We start from the raw sequence: 18,942 nt of genomic DNA on the forward strand, positions 1-18,942 counted from the left end.
GGGCCAAGGGAGAAATCCATAAGGAAAAATTAAAATTCCTAGAAACGAATGACAATAAAAACACAAGCACCACAAATCTCTGTGATACAACATAGTTTTAGGATTTATGTTGCAATCAGCAAAGCCACGGGAGTGGACCCATCTAATCCCTTTGTCATTCATCAGAAGTAGCAAATTTGGCGTGCGCTCTTTTTGGTTTATGCCGTGAATTTACTCACCACATTCCCAATTTCCCATTGCAATGATAACATTTACTTTTGGCATTACACATTGGATGTGTATAATTTGCCTTTTGATTTTGTAGGGGGAATAATTAAGGGACTGCCTGGAGTATCATAAAGCACTGTGGATAAACTGTACAGAGACCGAAAGACTACAGGAGTCTTGGAAGCTGAGCTAATGTATTTTTTTATTATGATATGTTTAAGAACCTATGAGGAATTGGGAGTGGAATATGGTGATCTGAATGATAATGGCCCCCATAAACTCATATATAGGAATGATTATTCCTGGTTTGTGGAAATGTTCGGTAAGAATTATAAGATATCGATTTGTTGGAGGAATGTTATGGGATTGGGCATTGAGGTTTCCAAATTCAATACCATTTATAGTTAACAGTCACTTTCTGTGTCCAACTTGCAGATAAGATGTAAGATCTCAGCCAGTTCTTTAGAAACATGGTGTCCTACCTGCTGCCATGTACCCCAGCATAATAATCAAAGACTCATGATCTTGAAACTGTAAGCTGCAATAAACTTTCTTCTATAAGTTCCCTTGCTCATGGTGTCTCTTTGCAACATAGAAAAGAAAATAAGATTGGAAGGAACATTTAAGTGAAAAATTTCTCAATAAAATACTGACAAATAAAATTCAGGAAAATACCAAAAGTATCAGGTACCATGATGACGCTGGCTTGATTCCAGAGGTACAAGAATGTTTCAACAAATACAAATGAATAAACAATTTACCACATAAAACCAAGAACAGGAAACACATGATCACTGCACTAGAGGCAGACAATTTCTTTAGCAAAATCACACAGCGATTCAAGAAAAAGTCCTGCAGAAGCTGAGATATGGAGAAGACATAACTTCACAATACAAAGGCAATATACAAGGCCAACAGCATCCTAACTGGAGAAAAATCTTAATGCATTTCCACTAAAATCAGGTATAAGTCACAGATGTTCAATGCTGAACTTCATGGGAATGAAAAAAAAATCTCAGAACTCACATGAAAGCACAACTGAGCAGGGCAGTCAGACACTGCTAACTAATAAGACAGTAAAGCACTGCGGGAGGCATCACCTTTAATGATTTCACCTTCATTTTGGGGAATAGTAAAAAAGAAAAACCAGCATGTTAATATCATGAGAGCAGACACAGTGCCTAATGGAATAAAATTGAAGAGCCTGATATTGGCCTATGTTCTTATCAGCATTTGGGTTTTGAGAAAAAGGAAAACAAACAAACAAAACAAAAAACTCACAACCCCCCCTCCCACCACCACACACAAGTGCAGTTTTCAACCTGTGGGTTGCAAGCCCTTCAGGGAACAACCACATATGAGACATACTTTATACATGCTATTTACATTACAATTCAAACAGTAGCCACCTTATATTTATGACTTAGCAATGAAATAATTTGGTAGTTGGGGTTGGTTACCACAATGTGAAGAACTGTATTCCTTGAGTTGTTCTTGGTCATAGTATTTTTCTGCAGTAACAGAAATGTGACTGATATATAAACTGGTACCGAAGTGAGTGGAGATGTTTGTGAGGAATCTCTTGATTTTTTGGAGGAGGGTGGGAGACTTTGGATTGGGAAAACTGTTGTATTATTTAAGGAGATCTTAACAGTTCTTTTAGTTTGCCACATGGGAGACATAAGTATTGTGAGTCTGTGCAAAATAGAGCCTCTCTGATGAAACTTCAAAGGATGGCAGGAACTCAATTGGTGACTGGCTTAGAAGCAATTGATATAATTTTGGCAAACAATCTGTCTCTTTTCTGCCTGGTTACTAAGAAGTGACCTGAAGATAAATAAAAAGCTAATTGACTAATTGTTTTGAGCAAACTTCAAGGGGTAGATATCCGGTGACCTTCCTCATATGGTAGGAATGTGTGTTTGTATTTTTCATTGTTAATGTAGCCAGGACTTCAGTTAATCCTGCCACATTCAGGGTCTGGACGCATAGGAAACTGCAAGATCTCCCAGGATTTGGAAAATGTCCCAATTGTTGAAAGGTCCCCAAAACATGTTGTCACCCCACACACATTGGGAAGCAACTTAAAGGAACATGACCCCCTCATTCTCAAGAGGAAGGGTGGGTGGGTGGTTATTTGTCTGCCGTGGGCTGTAGATGATTATTGTCAGTTAGGGGGTTGGTTGCAAGTTCTTACTGGCCATGGTCAGGGAGGAAACAGTAAAGCAGATTCGAATCAGGGATGTCTTTCTTCCTTTCTCTTTCTCTCCTCAATTCTCTGTCTAATGTTGTGGGAAATCAGGAGAAGGGACTAAAATGACAAAATCATAGATCACTGTATCTCTATTTATACTAGAAAGCAATACCAAGTCTCAAATATTTTAGGATGGCATGGATTTTTGAATGATGATAGAATTTAAAATTGTACTTGCATAAATGATTCAATTCATTTTTAAGATATAAGTATATGCAACTTATTCACAATGTGGTGTAAAATTCTAATTTTATAAAATTACTACTGCACACTGCCGTGGATAATTAAGGAATTCAAGCTAGTACTTTCCAACTATAAATAATCAGTTTTCCAGTCATGTTAGGTACTGCTTTAGTTAGGTACAGAAATAAGCTTTATTTAACTTCCTGTGTATGTTTTTAAAGTTAAGTAGGAAGTAAATCCCTTGGGGAAAAAAAGCCACATTTGTCCACTGAGATAGACATTATATACAAAGGTGGTTCTCAAATCCTTTAGAGATCTGAAGAATCTGCCATTTCAGATGTCCTAATAGTTAAAGGCTTTTCACAGTGGGAGAGACCTCAACTCCTGGTAGTGTCCCCAATCTATTCTGAAAAAGATGATGGGCTCTAAAGAACCATTGGGTGAAATACTACCCACTTACCTCTACTGCTGCCAGAAAGCTGTCCAGACTGTGCAGAAGTTGATCATGGGGAAGTCTGTGTCCCAGTTTTTGGAAAAAAAAAATAGGATAGTCCTTCAAGTGACCTGCTTCAAAGGATTGTTGTCAGAGCTCCTGGCCCAGTGAGTTGAAGGTGGATGCCACAGTGACACAGGAATATTTGCTGACTGACTCCCAGGGTAGCCAACAATTTCTGTCATTTCTTTAGATTTGGAAGCTGTTTGCTCTGAATTTCCTTTTATTCAGGCAACATTTCTCCTCCTCAGATCTTGGATGGGGTTGAAGATTAGATAGTTTAGTCTTAACCTTTTCTTGTTATGAGAATCAGAAAAACAAACTTGTTCACCATCGTGCAGAAATGTGACAGCCAGGAACCTGGACAGGAACAGGGTGGACATGGGAGGCTCAGAAAGCAGGGCTCTATGGACACTCCACAGCAGTATCAAAACTCCTGTGATAACCGCTCTGGCACCATAAGTCCTGAGAGAGGATGGGGATGCCAGGAGAGTGAGCGTGGTCTGCCCACTGCCTGGGACTTTTAAAAGCTTGTACCACCCCGAGCACATAGAAGAGCTTGAGCAGAAAGAGGCCGATGCCCAGAAGCCGCTGCTGTGGTAGGAGGCAGTTATGGCGGTTGGAGGTGGGGGTAGAGGTGGAGGAGGGATGGGAGAAGACCGAGGAGTTTCCCCAAAAGACAAGAACAGACATCATCCTTACTACTCCAGAACCCACGCCAATCCACCCCACCCCTAAAATGCCCAGTCCACTGCCAAACGTCCCCATGCCAAGTATTCACAGCTTCATCCCCACTGTGCTCATTTCTTATTTTTTTTAACTTCTTATTTATTCTCTGTGAACCTCACATCCTGCAGCTCAACTCCATTCATCTGCCCTCCCCTCAGGTCTGCACTCCACCCTTGCATCCTGCTCTAAATCAGAGCAAAAATAATCTTCGTGTAGAAGCTGAATAAAGAAAATTTGTACGCAAAAAATGTGTCAAATTTTAAGGATGAAAGACATAAACGCTTAAATTGTTTGGAATTAATGAAAGTACATTTGGTCTCAGAAGACTTATTATGGTTAATAAATGCAAGTTATGATAGATAAGGGATACAAAGCTTAAAAAGTGATAGAAAATGATTTAGGTACAAAATTTTAGACTAATATAATTTAGATAACGAAGTACCTTCTCCAATTTTGCAAAATACGAATGGACAGAATATTGTGACAGTAATTCTTACCTGATGCATCTCATAAGTTTTCTTATTTTATCTAGCTTATTAATGTTAAATTAAAGGTATTTCTTGGAGTAAAAGGGGAAATGCTGAGGTGACCTCCCTTTGTACTAAGGTGTGTCAACTTTCAATTGTTAGTTCTGTACTGGCAGTGAGCTAAGTGCTGGCAGGATTTCTCTTGTCATTTCTATGTCCCATCATCAGGTTTGCTATTTTGTGGATGTTTGTCCTTCTCCTCAGCTCAACACAAGCTAAGAGATGTATCAGGTGTTGTCTCACTGCCGATTGGATGTAATAAAGATCTGATGGCCAAGAGCTTCGTCAGGAAGTATGTGGGCAGAACTTCCGGGCATAGAGAGGGACATAGGCAGAGGCAAGCTGAAGCAGGAGATTCAGAGTAGACATGGGCAGGAAGAGATATGGAACAGACCACGGCAGAGGGGTAAAGAGCTAACCAGCAGGTGGGTCTCAATGGTAGAAGAATGGGGTTAATTTTTAGAGAAGATGAGGGACTGCCCAGTGAAAGGCCTAAGATTCAAACTATGTTCGAATTCTCCATGTCCCATTTACACCTCAGGCAACTCTGTGAAAATAGTACACAATACAGTATTAACATGGCTTTGAGCCTGTGGTTTGGTTACTTTTGGTCACTGTTCCTCAAGACTGCAGGAGAAGGAACAACACACAGGGCAAACACATGAAAACCATGTGCAGCTTAGAGTGGAAAAGATCACTAAGAAGTTTAATGTCACAGCAAATTCATGTGCTGAAGAGGAGGGTGACATAGTTAAGGAGATGAATGTTATTAACGATAAACCTCCTGCCTCTGTACTGTAGAGATGTGGAAGGTGTCCTCAAGGCAAGACTCTTACCAATTAAAGTTCCAACTTGGAAAAGGGAGCTCAATAGATTTCGTGCTCCTACAAAGCAAGTGCATAGGGAAGCTGCTGCAGTTGTCATCCAAGCAGGCAGCTGACAGTTCAGTGCACCTCATGTGGCACGGAATTTGGAGGAAAAAAGATTTTAAGATTCAGGATGACATGAACAGGACCAGGAGACTCTCGCATTTATGTTTTTATTATTTGAGGCTTGAATTAAATGATACTCATAGTCTGATGTTTTTTAGTTTTCTTTCATCACTTTATCTACATTTCCAATTTATCTCCCACTCCATGTTCCTCTACATGAGTCTCTCTTCTGTCCCCCACACCCTCTCCCTATGAGATTGCTCCTCCACCCACCAATTCACTCCCGCCTCAGAGGCCTAAGTTCCAATATCATGGTTCATGAAGCTTCCTCAGAAACAAGGTTCTCCCGTCCCAGTGATCCCAGATAAGCTAGTCCTCTGCTACATATCTACCTGGAGCCATGGGCACACACTGATTCTTTTATTAGTTACCTTAGTTAAGGTGTCTCTTCACCTTAATTCAGGCTTAAATTCACTTTGCATCCCAATTGCTGTCCTTTCTCTTGTTACTTCTCTCCCACAGTTCCTCCCCAATGTCCTCACACCATCTCCTCTGAGAGAGTAGAGGAATATCCCTCAGAGTGTGCCTCCACCAAGACACATCAAGTTTTTGTAGGGCTGGTGGACCTTCTCCCACTGAGGCCAGGGAAGACACCTGAGTTAGGGTATCAGATTTCACAGACAGGCAAACCTTTGGGGATAGCCTCGGCTCCAGTTACTTACAACAGTGTATGTAATACTGTATTAAACTTAGTAAGGTTTATTTACCTTCACCTAGCAACTCATCCTGAGAAACAGTGCTCTGGCCTGATGCTTTTGTTTTCAGCCCTATCTTCCTCTTTCTTCTGTGCTTACCACTGTAACACAGGAGAAGCTTCTAATATTAATGTTGCCAGATCTTTCCGGTCTTGGGGGATAATTCTATTCTGAGTTGTATATGGATTTAATATCTTCTTTACGTATGATGAATATATACTTCAGGAAAGGACTGCTTCCTTGTTTCTATTAAGATCTAATATGACGAAAGGATTCTGATTAATATTCCAGAATCGTAGGCCACCAGGTTGGTATGTCATCACTCACTGAAGTGAGGTTAATTGTATAACACCTTTTGGCCACCCACTTTCAATGTCATTATGTGGTATTGCCTTAGGCTCTTTTCTACATTCCCCTGCTTTTGGCTGAGTATATGTTTGAGGTCTCTCTGTGACTGTGCAAAGAAGTAAGAGCTAGGGCTGGGCCACAAAATAAGAAAGTACTTGTTCATCCAAAAACAAAAACAAAAAACAAACAAACAACCAAAAAAAGTTCTAGGGTAAAATATCGGTGCTAGTGCTGAACTGAACTGCCAGAGGTAATTTTTTTTAAAGTAAATAACACTATCTTGGGGCTGATAATATGAATCCAATATCCTGTAACATAAGTTTGCAATGTTGCCTGCAATTTATAAATCAAGTCTGACCACCATTTTGGTTCTTTCCAATCATGTCTGAGTGCATCATCATGGGAACCCCAAAGAAAATCAGAAATGGGTCCTTGAAGCTGATGCACAGGGCCAGTATAGACCTGAATATTACAGAGGACACCTTGACTCTTAACACAAGGGATCATTTCTCCATCCCTCTGGTCACATAATTTATGACAAGATGTCACCTTTCCTAACCTTAGCTTCTTTTCCTAAGTGCTGCTGACGGGAAGATTTGGTGTCAAGAGGTCTGGACTCAGACCACAGGAACACTGAATTCATTTAAATAGGTGTAGTTCATTGAATGCACACACCAATACAGTTCAACCAGAGCAACAGCTCACAACTGTGTACTGGACATTGCTAGGCCCAGCTCATTGCAAAATCCACATGGGCTAAAGCACAAGTGCTGGAAATGCTGCTGTCTATGGGCCCTGACTCGGGTCATTTTACACATAATTGTTCCTATTTTCCTTGAATCTAATGGGTACTATGTGAAGCTCATAGTTGGGGAACTTGTTAAGATTAACAAACCTCGTAACATACGGAACATAACAGGGTATGTGACCAGCACCACACAGTTCAATGTCAGGTTTTTTTGTTTTTTGTTAGTTTGTTTGTTGGCATCCATGATGTGGAGGCGTATTACAGAACAATAGGAAAGAGCTGGCTGCTGTGTAACAAATTTGCTGCTATTAAGGTAGGTACGGGAGCAAGACCTCAGCAACAGCCCTTAAGATGGGAAGGAGATGATGTGTTTGATACCTGAAAGGAGCTGCCTCAGCTGTGTTTCTCTGCCTGCTCAGTGCCCATTCACCATCACTCTGTCCCTGAAGAGGAAATCAAGGTCTGCCCCCTGCTGCCTGTGAGCCAGGACTAGGCACAGAAAGGCAAGGCCACAGCGCTGGTTTCCAATTCCTCAGTAATGCTGGATTTCCAATAATGTACTTGTATACACAAATACAGTGTGGTAAGTTACAATATATACTAATCATTTCTTACATAGGGCAACAGTTGACTGACTACAACTAATTCTATTTAAAAGAGAAAGAAACCTGGCTCTTGTGGAAATATACAAAGAAATATCTATGGTGGTGGGGAATGAATTCTGCCATGGACTGAACTCAGAAAAGAGGGGTTGGAAGAAAGATGCATGGTTAAATAGCCCACCAGGTTCACATTGTGTCAGCTTGATTTAATCTAAGGACAAAAAGTGGAGTATCTCTGATGGCTTTCTTTTAAACCCTTGAAAGGATCCCTGGGGACTGGCCTCAGTACTTCATACTTCTTGCTGGGGCAACAATGCTCAAGGAAGCTTGAGACTGTCATAGGCACAGTATTATGCTAGATATACAGAGTAGATAATACTAAGATGTTCAGATGGTGATATCCATTTATATATACTCTTAATGTGGACCTAAGAAAAGAGAGATCAAGGTCCTTACAATAGAAAGATCAGTTCCATTTTTTTCTACCATTCCAAACTGAACGACTGGTAGGGAGAGAATGGTAGATAATCGAGAATTGGTGGATGATGCTTTGAATGAAGTGTGGGTTTCTGGGCTGGTTTTAGACAGGATCTCAAGTATCCCATGTTGCCCTCTCCCTGGCTGGCCAGGTTCACTTTGAGCTCAGATAAACCTCCTTCCACTTTCCAATAGATAGGCTTACAAGAGTGGCTTCCAAGGACTGTGAGGACAGCATTAGCCTTTGACAGTTGAGGTGTGTAATCCACAACTATAGTTTTAGCCACGTTTTCCCATGTCTACCAGCTATTTCAGATTGTTGCTGTTCTATGCCTGACAATCAAGGACACAGAAAAATAACCTGATAGAGAGCAAGGACATGGTGATCACATCCTTACCTCTTCTGTACGTTCTGGATGAGGTTTGTTAAAATTCCAATATTGCAAAAAGCTTTATATAGGGACATCACATCAAGGGTCACTGTGCACTGTTCTATCTAAAATGTCTAATCAGAACTGACCACCAGATAACACTTCCTGCAGTCCTCATATGAGAAGCTTTGGATTTTGTTTTGACTTTTCCTTTTCTCTGTCTTTCTTATTTTTTGCTATATGGGTTGAGAGAAAGATAGTTAGGGCCATGAATTTGCCCCCAAAATTTGAACTATGGATGTGATCAATCAATGTTAGTGTGTGCATTCTATAAAGTATTCATTTTTCACTATGATAGATGCTTTTGTGTTTGGTGTGGTGGCCATTTTCCAGTGTACAGGTGCTGGGACCTTGCTCTATCCACTTAATGATGTTTATAGCCTCATTTTAGACCTTTCTGTGCACCCCCTATATCTCTTGACTATTTTATTTTTCTGATAGAAGCTCATGGTATATCTTACTCAGGCCTGTGAGCAGTGCTCCTTTGGCGACATTGGTGCAGAGAGGAGAACCCCACAAGCAGCATGAGGTTCCGTTCACTGGTGGCTCCAATATTGCACTTTCCTCTGCCAACTGGTCTCCACACTTTTCCTAGCACCATAAAGATTTCAACTCTTTCTCCTAAGGAATATTCTGGCAATTGTCGATTGTTAAGCACATGACTTCATGAGTGTTCCCCTAACACACACCCATGTTGTAACCTACATGCAGACTATTTCTTGATGTGATTTAAAGCACCCGTACATAATGAGACAGAAGAAATTTTGACTGCATATTCAAGCTGGTATGAAATCTCAGGAAGTTTTAATGGCTAACATTGGTGAATGAGGATAATTTGAGTTAGGATGAGACATTTTGGGGCAAGATATAGGAGGAAACATTCATTTAGATGCATAGGAATTACTAAGGTTTTTTTATAATCAAGCCTTGAAGAAAATTTGGCTTTGGAAGCAGGAGATGCTCAGTGACTCTGCCCCAGGAAAGTCTCTTGGAAAGGGCACCTCAGCTTATGCTCAGTACAGGGAGAACATTAGCAGGGAGGCAAAGTCTGCTCCCCATGACATCTGCTGTCCCTTCTTGGACATTCTATTGTCTCCTAGAGAGTTCTGGCATCCTCTGTGATGTCACCAGACATCAGTGACAACCAGTGCCCTAGTTTCTCTCAGTCTGAGTCTGGCAGTTACAAGCTAAGACATGTTTTCCCGTCTTCGCAAGTGTTTTGGGAGGGGGAATGTCGATTGTGGACAGACTAGAGTGAAGGAATCTGGCCTTTCGTCTCAAAGTAATGATGGACAAAGACAGCACTTCTGGGGAATGTTTAGTAAGTTCTGGGCAGTATATTTTGAGCTCCCTGTCAGGGGGGCTGGAGGCTTAAGCTGACCTTTCTAGCAATGGGCCACAACAACTGGAGCATCTGAAAAGGAATTGAATTTCCATGAATATCACAATTCCTGAAAGTCAAGGATTTCAGAACTTTAGATTCTCTATCCCCACTGGGAGGATATGGTTAGGCCAATGCTATTACACTGTGAACTTCTGGCCTTTACTTTTCAGTTCATTTGGTATGTTACATTGATATAAAAACACCATCAGGAGTCATGGAGGGTCCACCTTTTCTGAGTTTAGACAGGGCAGCAATGTACTTCACTATCATTGCTTCTTTAAATACAGTGGATATCTGACAGTAGGAACAGGGAGAAAATTGTGCTCCAGGCAATAACCTTATGTTCTTAGACCTTCTCTGATTTCTTCTAATTGCAGGGTCATCCTTAGCTTTATATATTAGAGGTTGTGTGTTACAAACATTTTTCTAAAATACCAAAACTATTTGGAATATGTGGACCAAGATTCAGCCTGTAACCCATTGGCACTTCAGGGGTTTGGTATTTCAAATAGGGGAATTGATAAGTCTGTTGACCATGTCCTCCCTGGAAATGCATTTAATCCAAAGATATTGGCCTAGAGTATCAGGGTAGGACATCTGAGTGTCTCCAGTCACTCAAGTCCTGTGGATGGTGAATTTATCATCTGAGTTCTGAAGCCACAGGGGTGAGGGTCCTGAAATAAAGCTGTACCCTGTTCAGTTAATGATAATCCTGGAGAAGCCATCTCCGTAGTACATGTAAGCACCTGATGTCCGGCATAAGGAACACCTGGCTGCTTACATCTCTTGGTCTCTATAGAGTAGTGGGAGAACTGAGATCCACTGAGGATAGACCAATCGCCTAGCAGTGACACTGGGTTCCAGGCTTGTTCTCCTGTTTAGGCCTAACTGTGGTCTATGTACACACTATGCATTCTCCCCATGCAGGTTCACTTGTGTTCTTCTACCTACAGACGCTGGGAGAGAAACATCTTCCCCTGAAACTGCCCCAAGCGAGAAGCAGGTCAAGAAGGAAAAGGAGAGGCTGATTAAAGAGCTGCAGCTCATTACCGAGGAGAGAAATGACCTGAGAGATCGCCTGAGGTTTCTGACAGAGAGATCCAAAAACAACAGGTATGAATCGCTCCAAACACTCTTGTTTCATTCCTGGGTCTGCAAGGTCACCTTCATCTTATCCTATTAAGGTTTTGGGTTCTAGAAAGCTGTGCATCCCTAACCACCCTGTGCTAAACCTCACCTCCCATATAGAGGAGATTCAGAACCTTGACCCTTCCTGAGGAGAGAGATGGACAATGGACTCATCTGCTTCCATTTATTGAAAAGCAGAACTTGTGGTCTGAATGAAGAATTCGGGGATAAAGTCAGGGAGAGTGAGTGTCTAGTGTGCATTTGCAAAGCCCTTGACAGCTGGTGGCTGTGCAAGATTGTAATTGCAGTGAGTTTATGGTGAGTCTCTGTACTTGCTAGGCAGGGACTGAGTGCTGGAAGATCCAGGCAGCAGCCTGAGGGGCCTGGTCCCAAACAGTTCATCTCAATGCTTGACTAGAAGTTGTCAGGCTCAGGCCTGTTTGTTATTGTCTGTGTGTCTGTGGGAGCCCCTCAGACACAGCAATGGTGCATGCATTTCTCCTGGTTCTCACAGTGCTCTCTGTTTCCATATTTGCTTTTCTCTTTCTCTGACTCTGTTTACATTTCTCTTTTTTTTGTGGGTGTGTCTCAGTCTGTGAGTCTGTGTGTGCATACATCCAAATGCATATGCACAACTGTTATATGTTTATATTTCCCTCCACACCTGGAATATAGGAGTCTATGTCTTGGCCTGAGTATTTACCTGTGACACTTTCATGGTGATGTGAATGCTTTGTTCTGGGAGCCCCACGGTCAACAGCACAGTTCTTTGCTTATGTGGCCACGTTTGCCTGTATATTTGTATTCGTTGTGCAGATTATAATTTTGGGTTGATATATGGTCTGTTATCAGGACAGGAAAAAGGAAATCACAGGATTCTGGGTGCGTTGGGGGTGGGGGAGCATGGAGAGGTGTGGCCTAGGCTCTTGATAGCTCAACTGGCTGGACTGCAGATTTCCTCTTGATTGAATAAAGGGAGCCAGGGAACCCTCCATCTGGATGCCGAGATTCTGGTGTGCTGGACGCAGAAAAACATGTTTCTGAAGCTGAAGAATGTCCAATATGTAGAATTCAGAAGGTGTCCTTCCAGGACTGGTGTAGTACAGGACCCACCCTGAGTTCATATCTTCCTAAATGCTGATGTTCATTGTATTCTATCATTTGGGGCCAGGCCACACTTCAGGCCAAATCCATATTATGAAGACCTGGAGAGAATGGAGGAGGTGGTCATGTCAATTCTGCACAACTTAGAGATGGAGAACACTGAGATCCATGAGAACAACCATAAGCTGAAGAAGGAGATTACCTTCTCTAGGTAAGTCCTGGTCAGAAAGGCTGTCACCTGTGGAATGGCCATTTCTGATTTCTTTGTTCTGGATTGGACGGTCTTCAGTTCTGGTTCTATCTCTTGTGCTGTTTACACATCAGTGTTCCAGGGTCATTAGGACTCAGTTTTCAGTTCCATAAAAGACTGTTACTCATCCCAGGACTGTCTAGGCATCTGCAGAAGGCTCTAGATAGAACAGCACTGATTGAAGTCAGCAGAACGTTATTAGTCTGACCTGGGCCTCTGGGGTCATACCAGGTTTTACAACACTCAGTGCGTGGACCACAGGGTTAGCATGACCTTCTCTTGGTTCTACTGACCTCTTTTGCGGGTGTTTGCCAACTACTAATTGATGTTGCCCCATGCATTGGGCTTTCATGGATAGTTGTAGATCCATGTTCTTTTTGAGAGATGTGGACACTAATTGGTGCTCGGGCCAAGCAAACAATTTATTCTTCCCTGAATTAACTCTTTGTGGTTTGTGCAGCAGCATTATGTGTATCGAGATGTATTTTATTAAGTCTTCATGGGTATCTGGGACCTGGTAGAGTTAGTGGGACTTGGGAGTAGGAATGGGAGAAAGGGGCAGCATGATCTTACTCTGCAGACTGTATTTCCAGAAACCTGCTCAGCCAGCTCCTGATGGAGAACACATGCAGGAAGAAGTTGGTCCCACTGAAGCAGGGGAGCAAGGAGGGACATCTTGAGTGTGCACTGAACCAGAAATATTTGGTTGACTTAAGCAAGAAAGATAAAGACCAGCAACGTCCAGACCCAGCATCATCTGGTAGGGACAAACAGCTGTGTTAGCTTAACAATATCTGATAAAATTTGCCAATTTGATACATCTTTGCTTCCTCCTACCTCCTTTCTAATTTACAATCACAACCAGCCAACCACCTCATGTAATGGAATTGTTCAATGCTCTGCCTATGCACAAATATTCTGGGAAGGTAAACACTTTTCAGAAATGGAATTATATTGCAAGTATATTTTGCTGCTCTTTTTGAAGCTGCAGTCTAGAAATGGTGACAGATGAATAACATACCTCATTATTGCATATCCATGTGATAGATTGGATCCTATGCAGAGCTTTGAACAAGTTCGTGGTTCTTTGCCAAATGACACTCTGTGTTAATGTGACTTCTTGTGTAGGAAGCATCTTTCCGGGATAAGAACCAAGTGCAAATGTCAAATTAGTACTTGTCATTGACTTTAACCTTGGTGACATATGGACATCTCCTTTCTTCCGGCAACCCAATGAGGTCTCTTCCCTGTGCCCTGTTCTTGGTTTGCACTGGTATAAGTCTGGGTCCCATATTGTCAGCCCACATTACAGTGAGGCTTGCCGGGGATTTTGCCCTACCTGCAGAGTTAGCAACAATGATATCAGTTAAAAGGTCCATGTCGACTGTCCAATAGAACTGAGGTGGTAGAAGGCAGCATTCTGACAGCTGGCTAGCATTTCCCCACCAAATCAGTGTCTTAAAACTGTGTTCCTCTCCCAGGTCTCAGAAAGTGCAAGAGAGCTGGAATTGGACACACCCCAGTAAGAGAGCTTCCTGAAGAATGAGTTGCTTTCTCAGGAGTCCCTGATGACAAACATCCTGAATGGTAACAATATTTTTTGGATGAATATTCTTCCTCAGAGTTAATTTGTCATTTCTTAGAGACCCTAAATTTATATAACACTAAGCCAGCCTGACTGATTGATGTCTTACTCACTTTCTTCTTCAGAAAACACAACTTGAGAGACAGCTTGGGGGACCGCCTTTCATTATGTGTGCTAGAGGAGAAACACCAATACGTCTGTGCTTCTACATGTTCGTTAAGAATATGCTTATGTTTAGAAATTTTTTTGTTATGATTTTAATTGAAGTTTTCTTTTTGTTGTTTCATATTTATGTGTTCTTGTTACTATTTTTCACTTTCAAATATTTTTAAATATTTTTATTCATTTTAATCCTGTTGTGTTGTAAATTATTTTGTTATTCCACATGAGGTGCTGTATTAGGTGGACAAGATCACCTATGATTAAATAGAGAGATCTCAGGAGATGTGTGTTCACAGGGAACTTACTGAGCTTGCCTGCTCAACGTGTTAGGTTGCCAGGCATCCCTTCAGAGCTCTGGTGTTCTGGACAGCTTCATCACCCGCCTGCTGGCGGTATGAGGACATCATCTGGGAGAAATTGTGCAGATGACTGAAGCAGAAGTCCGAGGGCTGTGTATCACGTCTCGTGAAATCGTTCTTAGCCAGCCAACAGCTGTGAACACAGGTTTCTTTTGGAGAGCAGGCCTGTGCAGGCCCAGAACCTAGGTGGGATAATTCAAGCTACCCTTTTTCCATGGCCAATCTCAGATCATATTCAGAAAGTATTTCTTGGGCTAAAGAGATGGCTTAGTGGTTAAGAGCACTGACAGCTCTTCCAGAGGTCCTGAGTTCAAATCCCAGCAACCACATGGTGGCTCACAACCATCTGTAATGAGATATGATGCCCTCTTCTGGTCTGTCTGAAGACAGTCACGGTGTACTTGTATACTATAAATAAATAAATAAATAAATCTTTAAAAAAAAAGAGTATTTCTTCCAGGTGATGGATTTCCAATTTATGGAATTGAACTAACTTACTGATGGTGGAAGTGACACAGAGAGTTAAAGTACAGAAGGAATAATCCAGAATGTCCACCAACAGTTGCTGTCACACCAGGGCTCTTAGAGAGCTCAGCTGTTAGAGAAGCAAGGTAGTCTTTAGTCATTCTCAAGCTTAGGTCTTCTAGTCATTATAAGGTGACCATGACACAAAAAGAGTCACCTATATCAAAATAGAGAATAGTAACTAGATTCACACCACACTATCACATTACTACTGTATTTGAGGTTCTCAGTTAATATCTAAGAACCTGGAAGAGGCCTGGGTCTTGCTACACATACTCATAATTTATGTCCCCATTGTCAGTTGAGATTCTTCATGCAGCCTGGGTCAAGGAGGTCATCCCACAAAGCACAAAACACCCATCTCAGATAAACATGTATGGTTTATTGAATGCAAAACATCCATGAATTTCAGGACACAATTAAATGTTGAAACCTAAGGATAATAAATAGAGAAGAGAATTAAGATTTCTAGTTCATAGGACCAGTAAACACCTTCAACAAATCATAGCAGCAAACTTCCATAAGGTAAAGAAAGAAAAGGCCATAAAGGTACAACAAGCCTACAGAACATCAAACTACTTGTACCAGAAAAATTCCTCCATTCACATAATAATTAAAACGCTAAATGCACAGATCAAGAAAGAACATTAAAAGGGGTAAGGTATAAATATCTAGTAACAAATAAATTCAGACATATCTGAATTACACCAGACTCCTCAACAGAGATTCTAAAAGTCAGAAAATCTTGGGCAGATGTAATGCAGACACAGGCTCCTATATCCAGCATAATCCTCAATCACCATAAAAGGAGGAACCAGGATATTTCATGACAAAACCAAATTTAAAGAATTCTTTTCTGTAGGAAAGCACAACAGAGGCTAATAGGAGGAAAACTCCAAGACAATGAACTAAACTATACCCAAGAAAAACCAAGAAATTAATCTTCTCTCAATAATTTAAAAAAAGAGAAGCACACAAACATAATTTCACCTATAACCAGAAAAAGAAGAGAATGCAGCAATCATTGGCTTTAATATCTGAACAGATCTTCTTTCCCTAATCCCTAAGCTCCCAGGGGCCAAACTGCCAGCCAAAGTGTATGCAAGGATGCTCTATGGTTCAGGTGAGGCTTGTTGCCCACCAAATGGAGATCCTAGAGGTGTGAGGTGGGAATGGATATGTGTGGGTGGGGAAGCACTGTCACATAGGCAAAGCTGAGCAGAAAAGGGATGTAAGGTTTGATGAGGGGAGTCTGGAAAGCAGGACAACAGTTGAAATGTAAATAAATAAAATAACCATTTAATAAAAAATAGCCAAAAATAAAATAACAAGTAAAAAGGTAAATGAAAATTAAACCAAACCAAACAAACAAACAAACAACACCCCTGTAGTGTATTGGCCTAATGCTGCTTGTATTTTAATGCTAATTTGTAGAACTCAAGACTGGTTAACCCCAAATAACTGACCCTGCTCCCAGTTAACTGTGATTATAATGAAGCCAACAGCCAACAGCTGCACAGCAGAGAGATGGGGGAGGTCAGCTTTGAGGGCTTTGCTAGAGAGGATCATGAGGAGGGAAGAAGGAAGAAGAAGCTGCCAGAGAATAAAGGAAGAACGTGTGTGATGGAGAGGAGGGAGGAAGAGGACAGCATCCATGGTTAAGGGGGAGGAGCGCCTGGTCCTGAGGGCTGTCCAAGGGGAACAAAGAGCAGCCAAGATACTACACAGTCAGTAAGAGTTAGCGTTATTGTTTGGAAAGTAGATCTGGTCCATGGAGGTCAGGCAGCTGCACAGCTACTGTGCTGACTAATGCACACTAAAAATAAATTTAACACAATATGAGTAACCAGTAAGACAGCTCTTTAGCGGATCCTAAAAGGAATACTTTAGTTTGAAGGGAAGGACAAAACACCAGAGAACACAGGGGATAAATTAATAAAACTAGGAAAGTTAATCAAAGAAGACTGTGAAAACCACAAAAATTAACAAAATGACAAAATTTAATACATAGGTTTAAATAATAATTACATATCACTAAACTCAATATCTAGGGTGGTGGGGCATGAATTCTGCCATGGTCTGAACTCAAAAAGGTGGGGTTGGGAGAAACATGTCTGGTTAAATAGTCCACCCACATTGTGTCAATGTGATTTAATCTAAGGACAAAGAAGTGGAGTTTCTCTCACGGCTTTCTTCTAACCCCTTGAAAGGATCACTGGGGTGTGGCCTCAGTACTTCATACTTCTTGCTAGGTCAGTGAAACTCAGGGAAGCTTGAGATTGTCATACAACAGTATTAGGCTAGATATACTGAGTAGATGATACTAAGTTGTTCAGATGGTGATATCCATTTGCATGTGTTCTTAATGTGGACCTAAGGAAAGAGAGATCAAGGTCCTTAGAATAGAAGGAACATTCCCAGTCCTTTTCTACCATTCCAGACTGAAAGGCTGGTAGGGAGAAAGTGGTAAATAATAAAGAATTAATAGATGATGCTTTGAATGAAGGGTTGGTTTTTGTGCTGGTTTAAGAGATGGTCTCAAGTATCCCATGTTGCCCTCTCCCTGGCTGGCCAGGTTCACTTTGAGCTCAGATAAACCTGCTTCCACTTTCCAATAGATAGTCTTACAAGAGGGGCCTCCGAGGACTGTGAGGACAGCATTAGGCATTGACAGTTGAGGTGTGCAACCCACAACTATAGTTTTAGCCACTTTGTTCCATGTCTACCAGCTATTTCAGATTGTTGCTGTTCTATGCCTGACAATCACGGACACAGAAAAATAACCTGATAGAGAGCAAGGACATGGTGATCACATCCTTGCCTCTGCTGTATGTTCTGGATGAGGTTTGTTAAAATTCCAATATTGCAAAAAGCTTTATATAGGGGCCATCACATTAAGGGTCACTATGCACTGTTTCATCTAAAATGGCCTAATCAGAACTGACCGCCAGACAACACTTCCTGCGAAGTTCCTATGAGAAGCTTAAGTTTTTTGTGTTTTTTCTTCTTCCTTCCTTCCTTCCTTCCTTTCTTTCTTTCTTTCTTTCTTTCTTTCTTTCTTTCTTTCTTTCTCTCTTTCTTTCTTTCTTTCTTTATAGGTTTAGAGGAATGTATTTTGGGCCACGGATCTGCCCCTAGTATCTTAGCTATGGATGCGATCAATCAGTGTTAGTGTATGCATTCAATAAAATGTCCATTTTTGACTAAGGTAGATGCTTCTGTGTTTTGTGGGGTGACCCATTGTCAATGTGTAGTGAGTTGGGGCCCTGGGTATGGTCGCATACCCCAGGACACAGGGGATGCAGAGCAAAGGCAGAAGAAACTGCACGCAGTTGCAAGCTTTATTAATCCTTATTAAGCTAAGAATATGCATTACTACAATTTTCATTGTGTCAAGATACCATAAGATCATTATTCCCAGGATACCAGGAACAATGAGGGAAGATTAAACAAAGAAAGACGAATAAACGAAAGCTTCTTCTAAAAATATTCATATAACAAATCACCTTTCTTATTATAATCAAAATATACTCACCATTACCAAGAGAGCGTTAGAACCACTTCCACAGAAATGGGACACAGCAGAACATAATTTAAGGCAAGTGAGAAAAACATTTTCTTCTCCAGGGCGGCATTCCAGCCCCTACTTGAATCTGTCACCAGGCCTTTCTTGACCCTGCCTGGGAGCTGCATCTCTATGTCTTAACAATTCCTTCTTTTTTCTTTTGTTTTAAAGTAACACTTTACATAACATAGCTA

At 41.3% G+C, this 18,942-nt stretch overlaps 3 protein-coding genes across 3 annotated transcripts in view; 2 read left to right on the top strand and 1 right to left on the bottom strand.

Annotated features, from left to right (window-relative positions):
• Nucleotides 1–3,734, bottom strand: part of LOC147999018 (disks large homolog 5-like) — an 81,511-nt gene extending 77,777 nt beyond the window's left edge. Inside the window, exon 1 of the transcript XR_015643822.1 lies at nucleotides 3,105–3,734. The gene's annotated coding sequence lies outside the window, so the exon portion shown is untranslated. The remainder of the gene's footprint in view (nucleotides 1–3,104) is intronic.
• Nucleotides 1–18,942, top strand: part of LOC147999014 (disks large homolog 5-like) — a 202,807-nt gene that overhangs the window by 169,045 nt on the left and 14,820 nt on the right. The window lies entirely within an intron of this gene.
• Nucleotides 9,836–15,095, top strand: LOC147999021 (uncharacterized). Its single transcript, XM_087595739.1, has 6 exons — nucleotides 9,836–10,007; nucleotides 11,024–11,183; nucleotides 12,370–12,513; nucleotides 13,146–13,312; nucleotides 14,034–14,139; nucleotides 14,263–15,095. The coding sequence occupies exons 1-5, from the start codon at nucleotides 9,881–9,883 to the stop codon at nucleotides 14,096–14,098; spliced, it is 663 nt and encodes a 220-aa protein (XP_087451865.1). The 5' UTR covers nucleotides 9,836–9,880; the 3' UTR covers nucleotides 14,099–14,139; nucleotides 14,263–15,095.

This window comes from Rattus norvegicus, chromosome 19 (assembly GCF_021556685.1).
Source record: "Rattus norvegicus strain SHRSP/BbbUtx chromosome 19, alternate assembly SHRSP_T2T, whole genome shotgun sequence".
NCBI lineage: Eukaryota > Metazoa > Chordata > Mammalia > Rodentia > Muridae > Rattus > Rattus norvegicus.

What these genes read in the sequence shown, in the direction of transcription:
- LOC147999021 (XM_087595739.1), top strand. Translation starts at nt 9,881, where the DNA reads ATGTTTTCCCGTCTTCGCAAGTGTTTTGGGAGGGGGAATGTCGATTGT. An exon ending in GAGAGATCCAAAAACAACAG is followed by an intron (nt 11,184 to 12,369) that starts GTATGAATCGCT and finishes ATTTGGGGCCAG; the next exon opens with GCCACACTTCAGGCCAAATC. An exon ending in TCCAGACCCAGCATCATCTG is followed by an intron (nt 13,313 to 14,033) that starts GTAGGGACAAAC and finishes TTCCTCTCCCAG; the next exon opens with GTCTCAGAAAGTGCAAGAGA.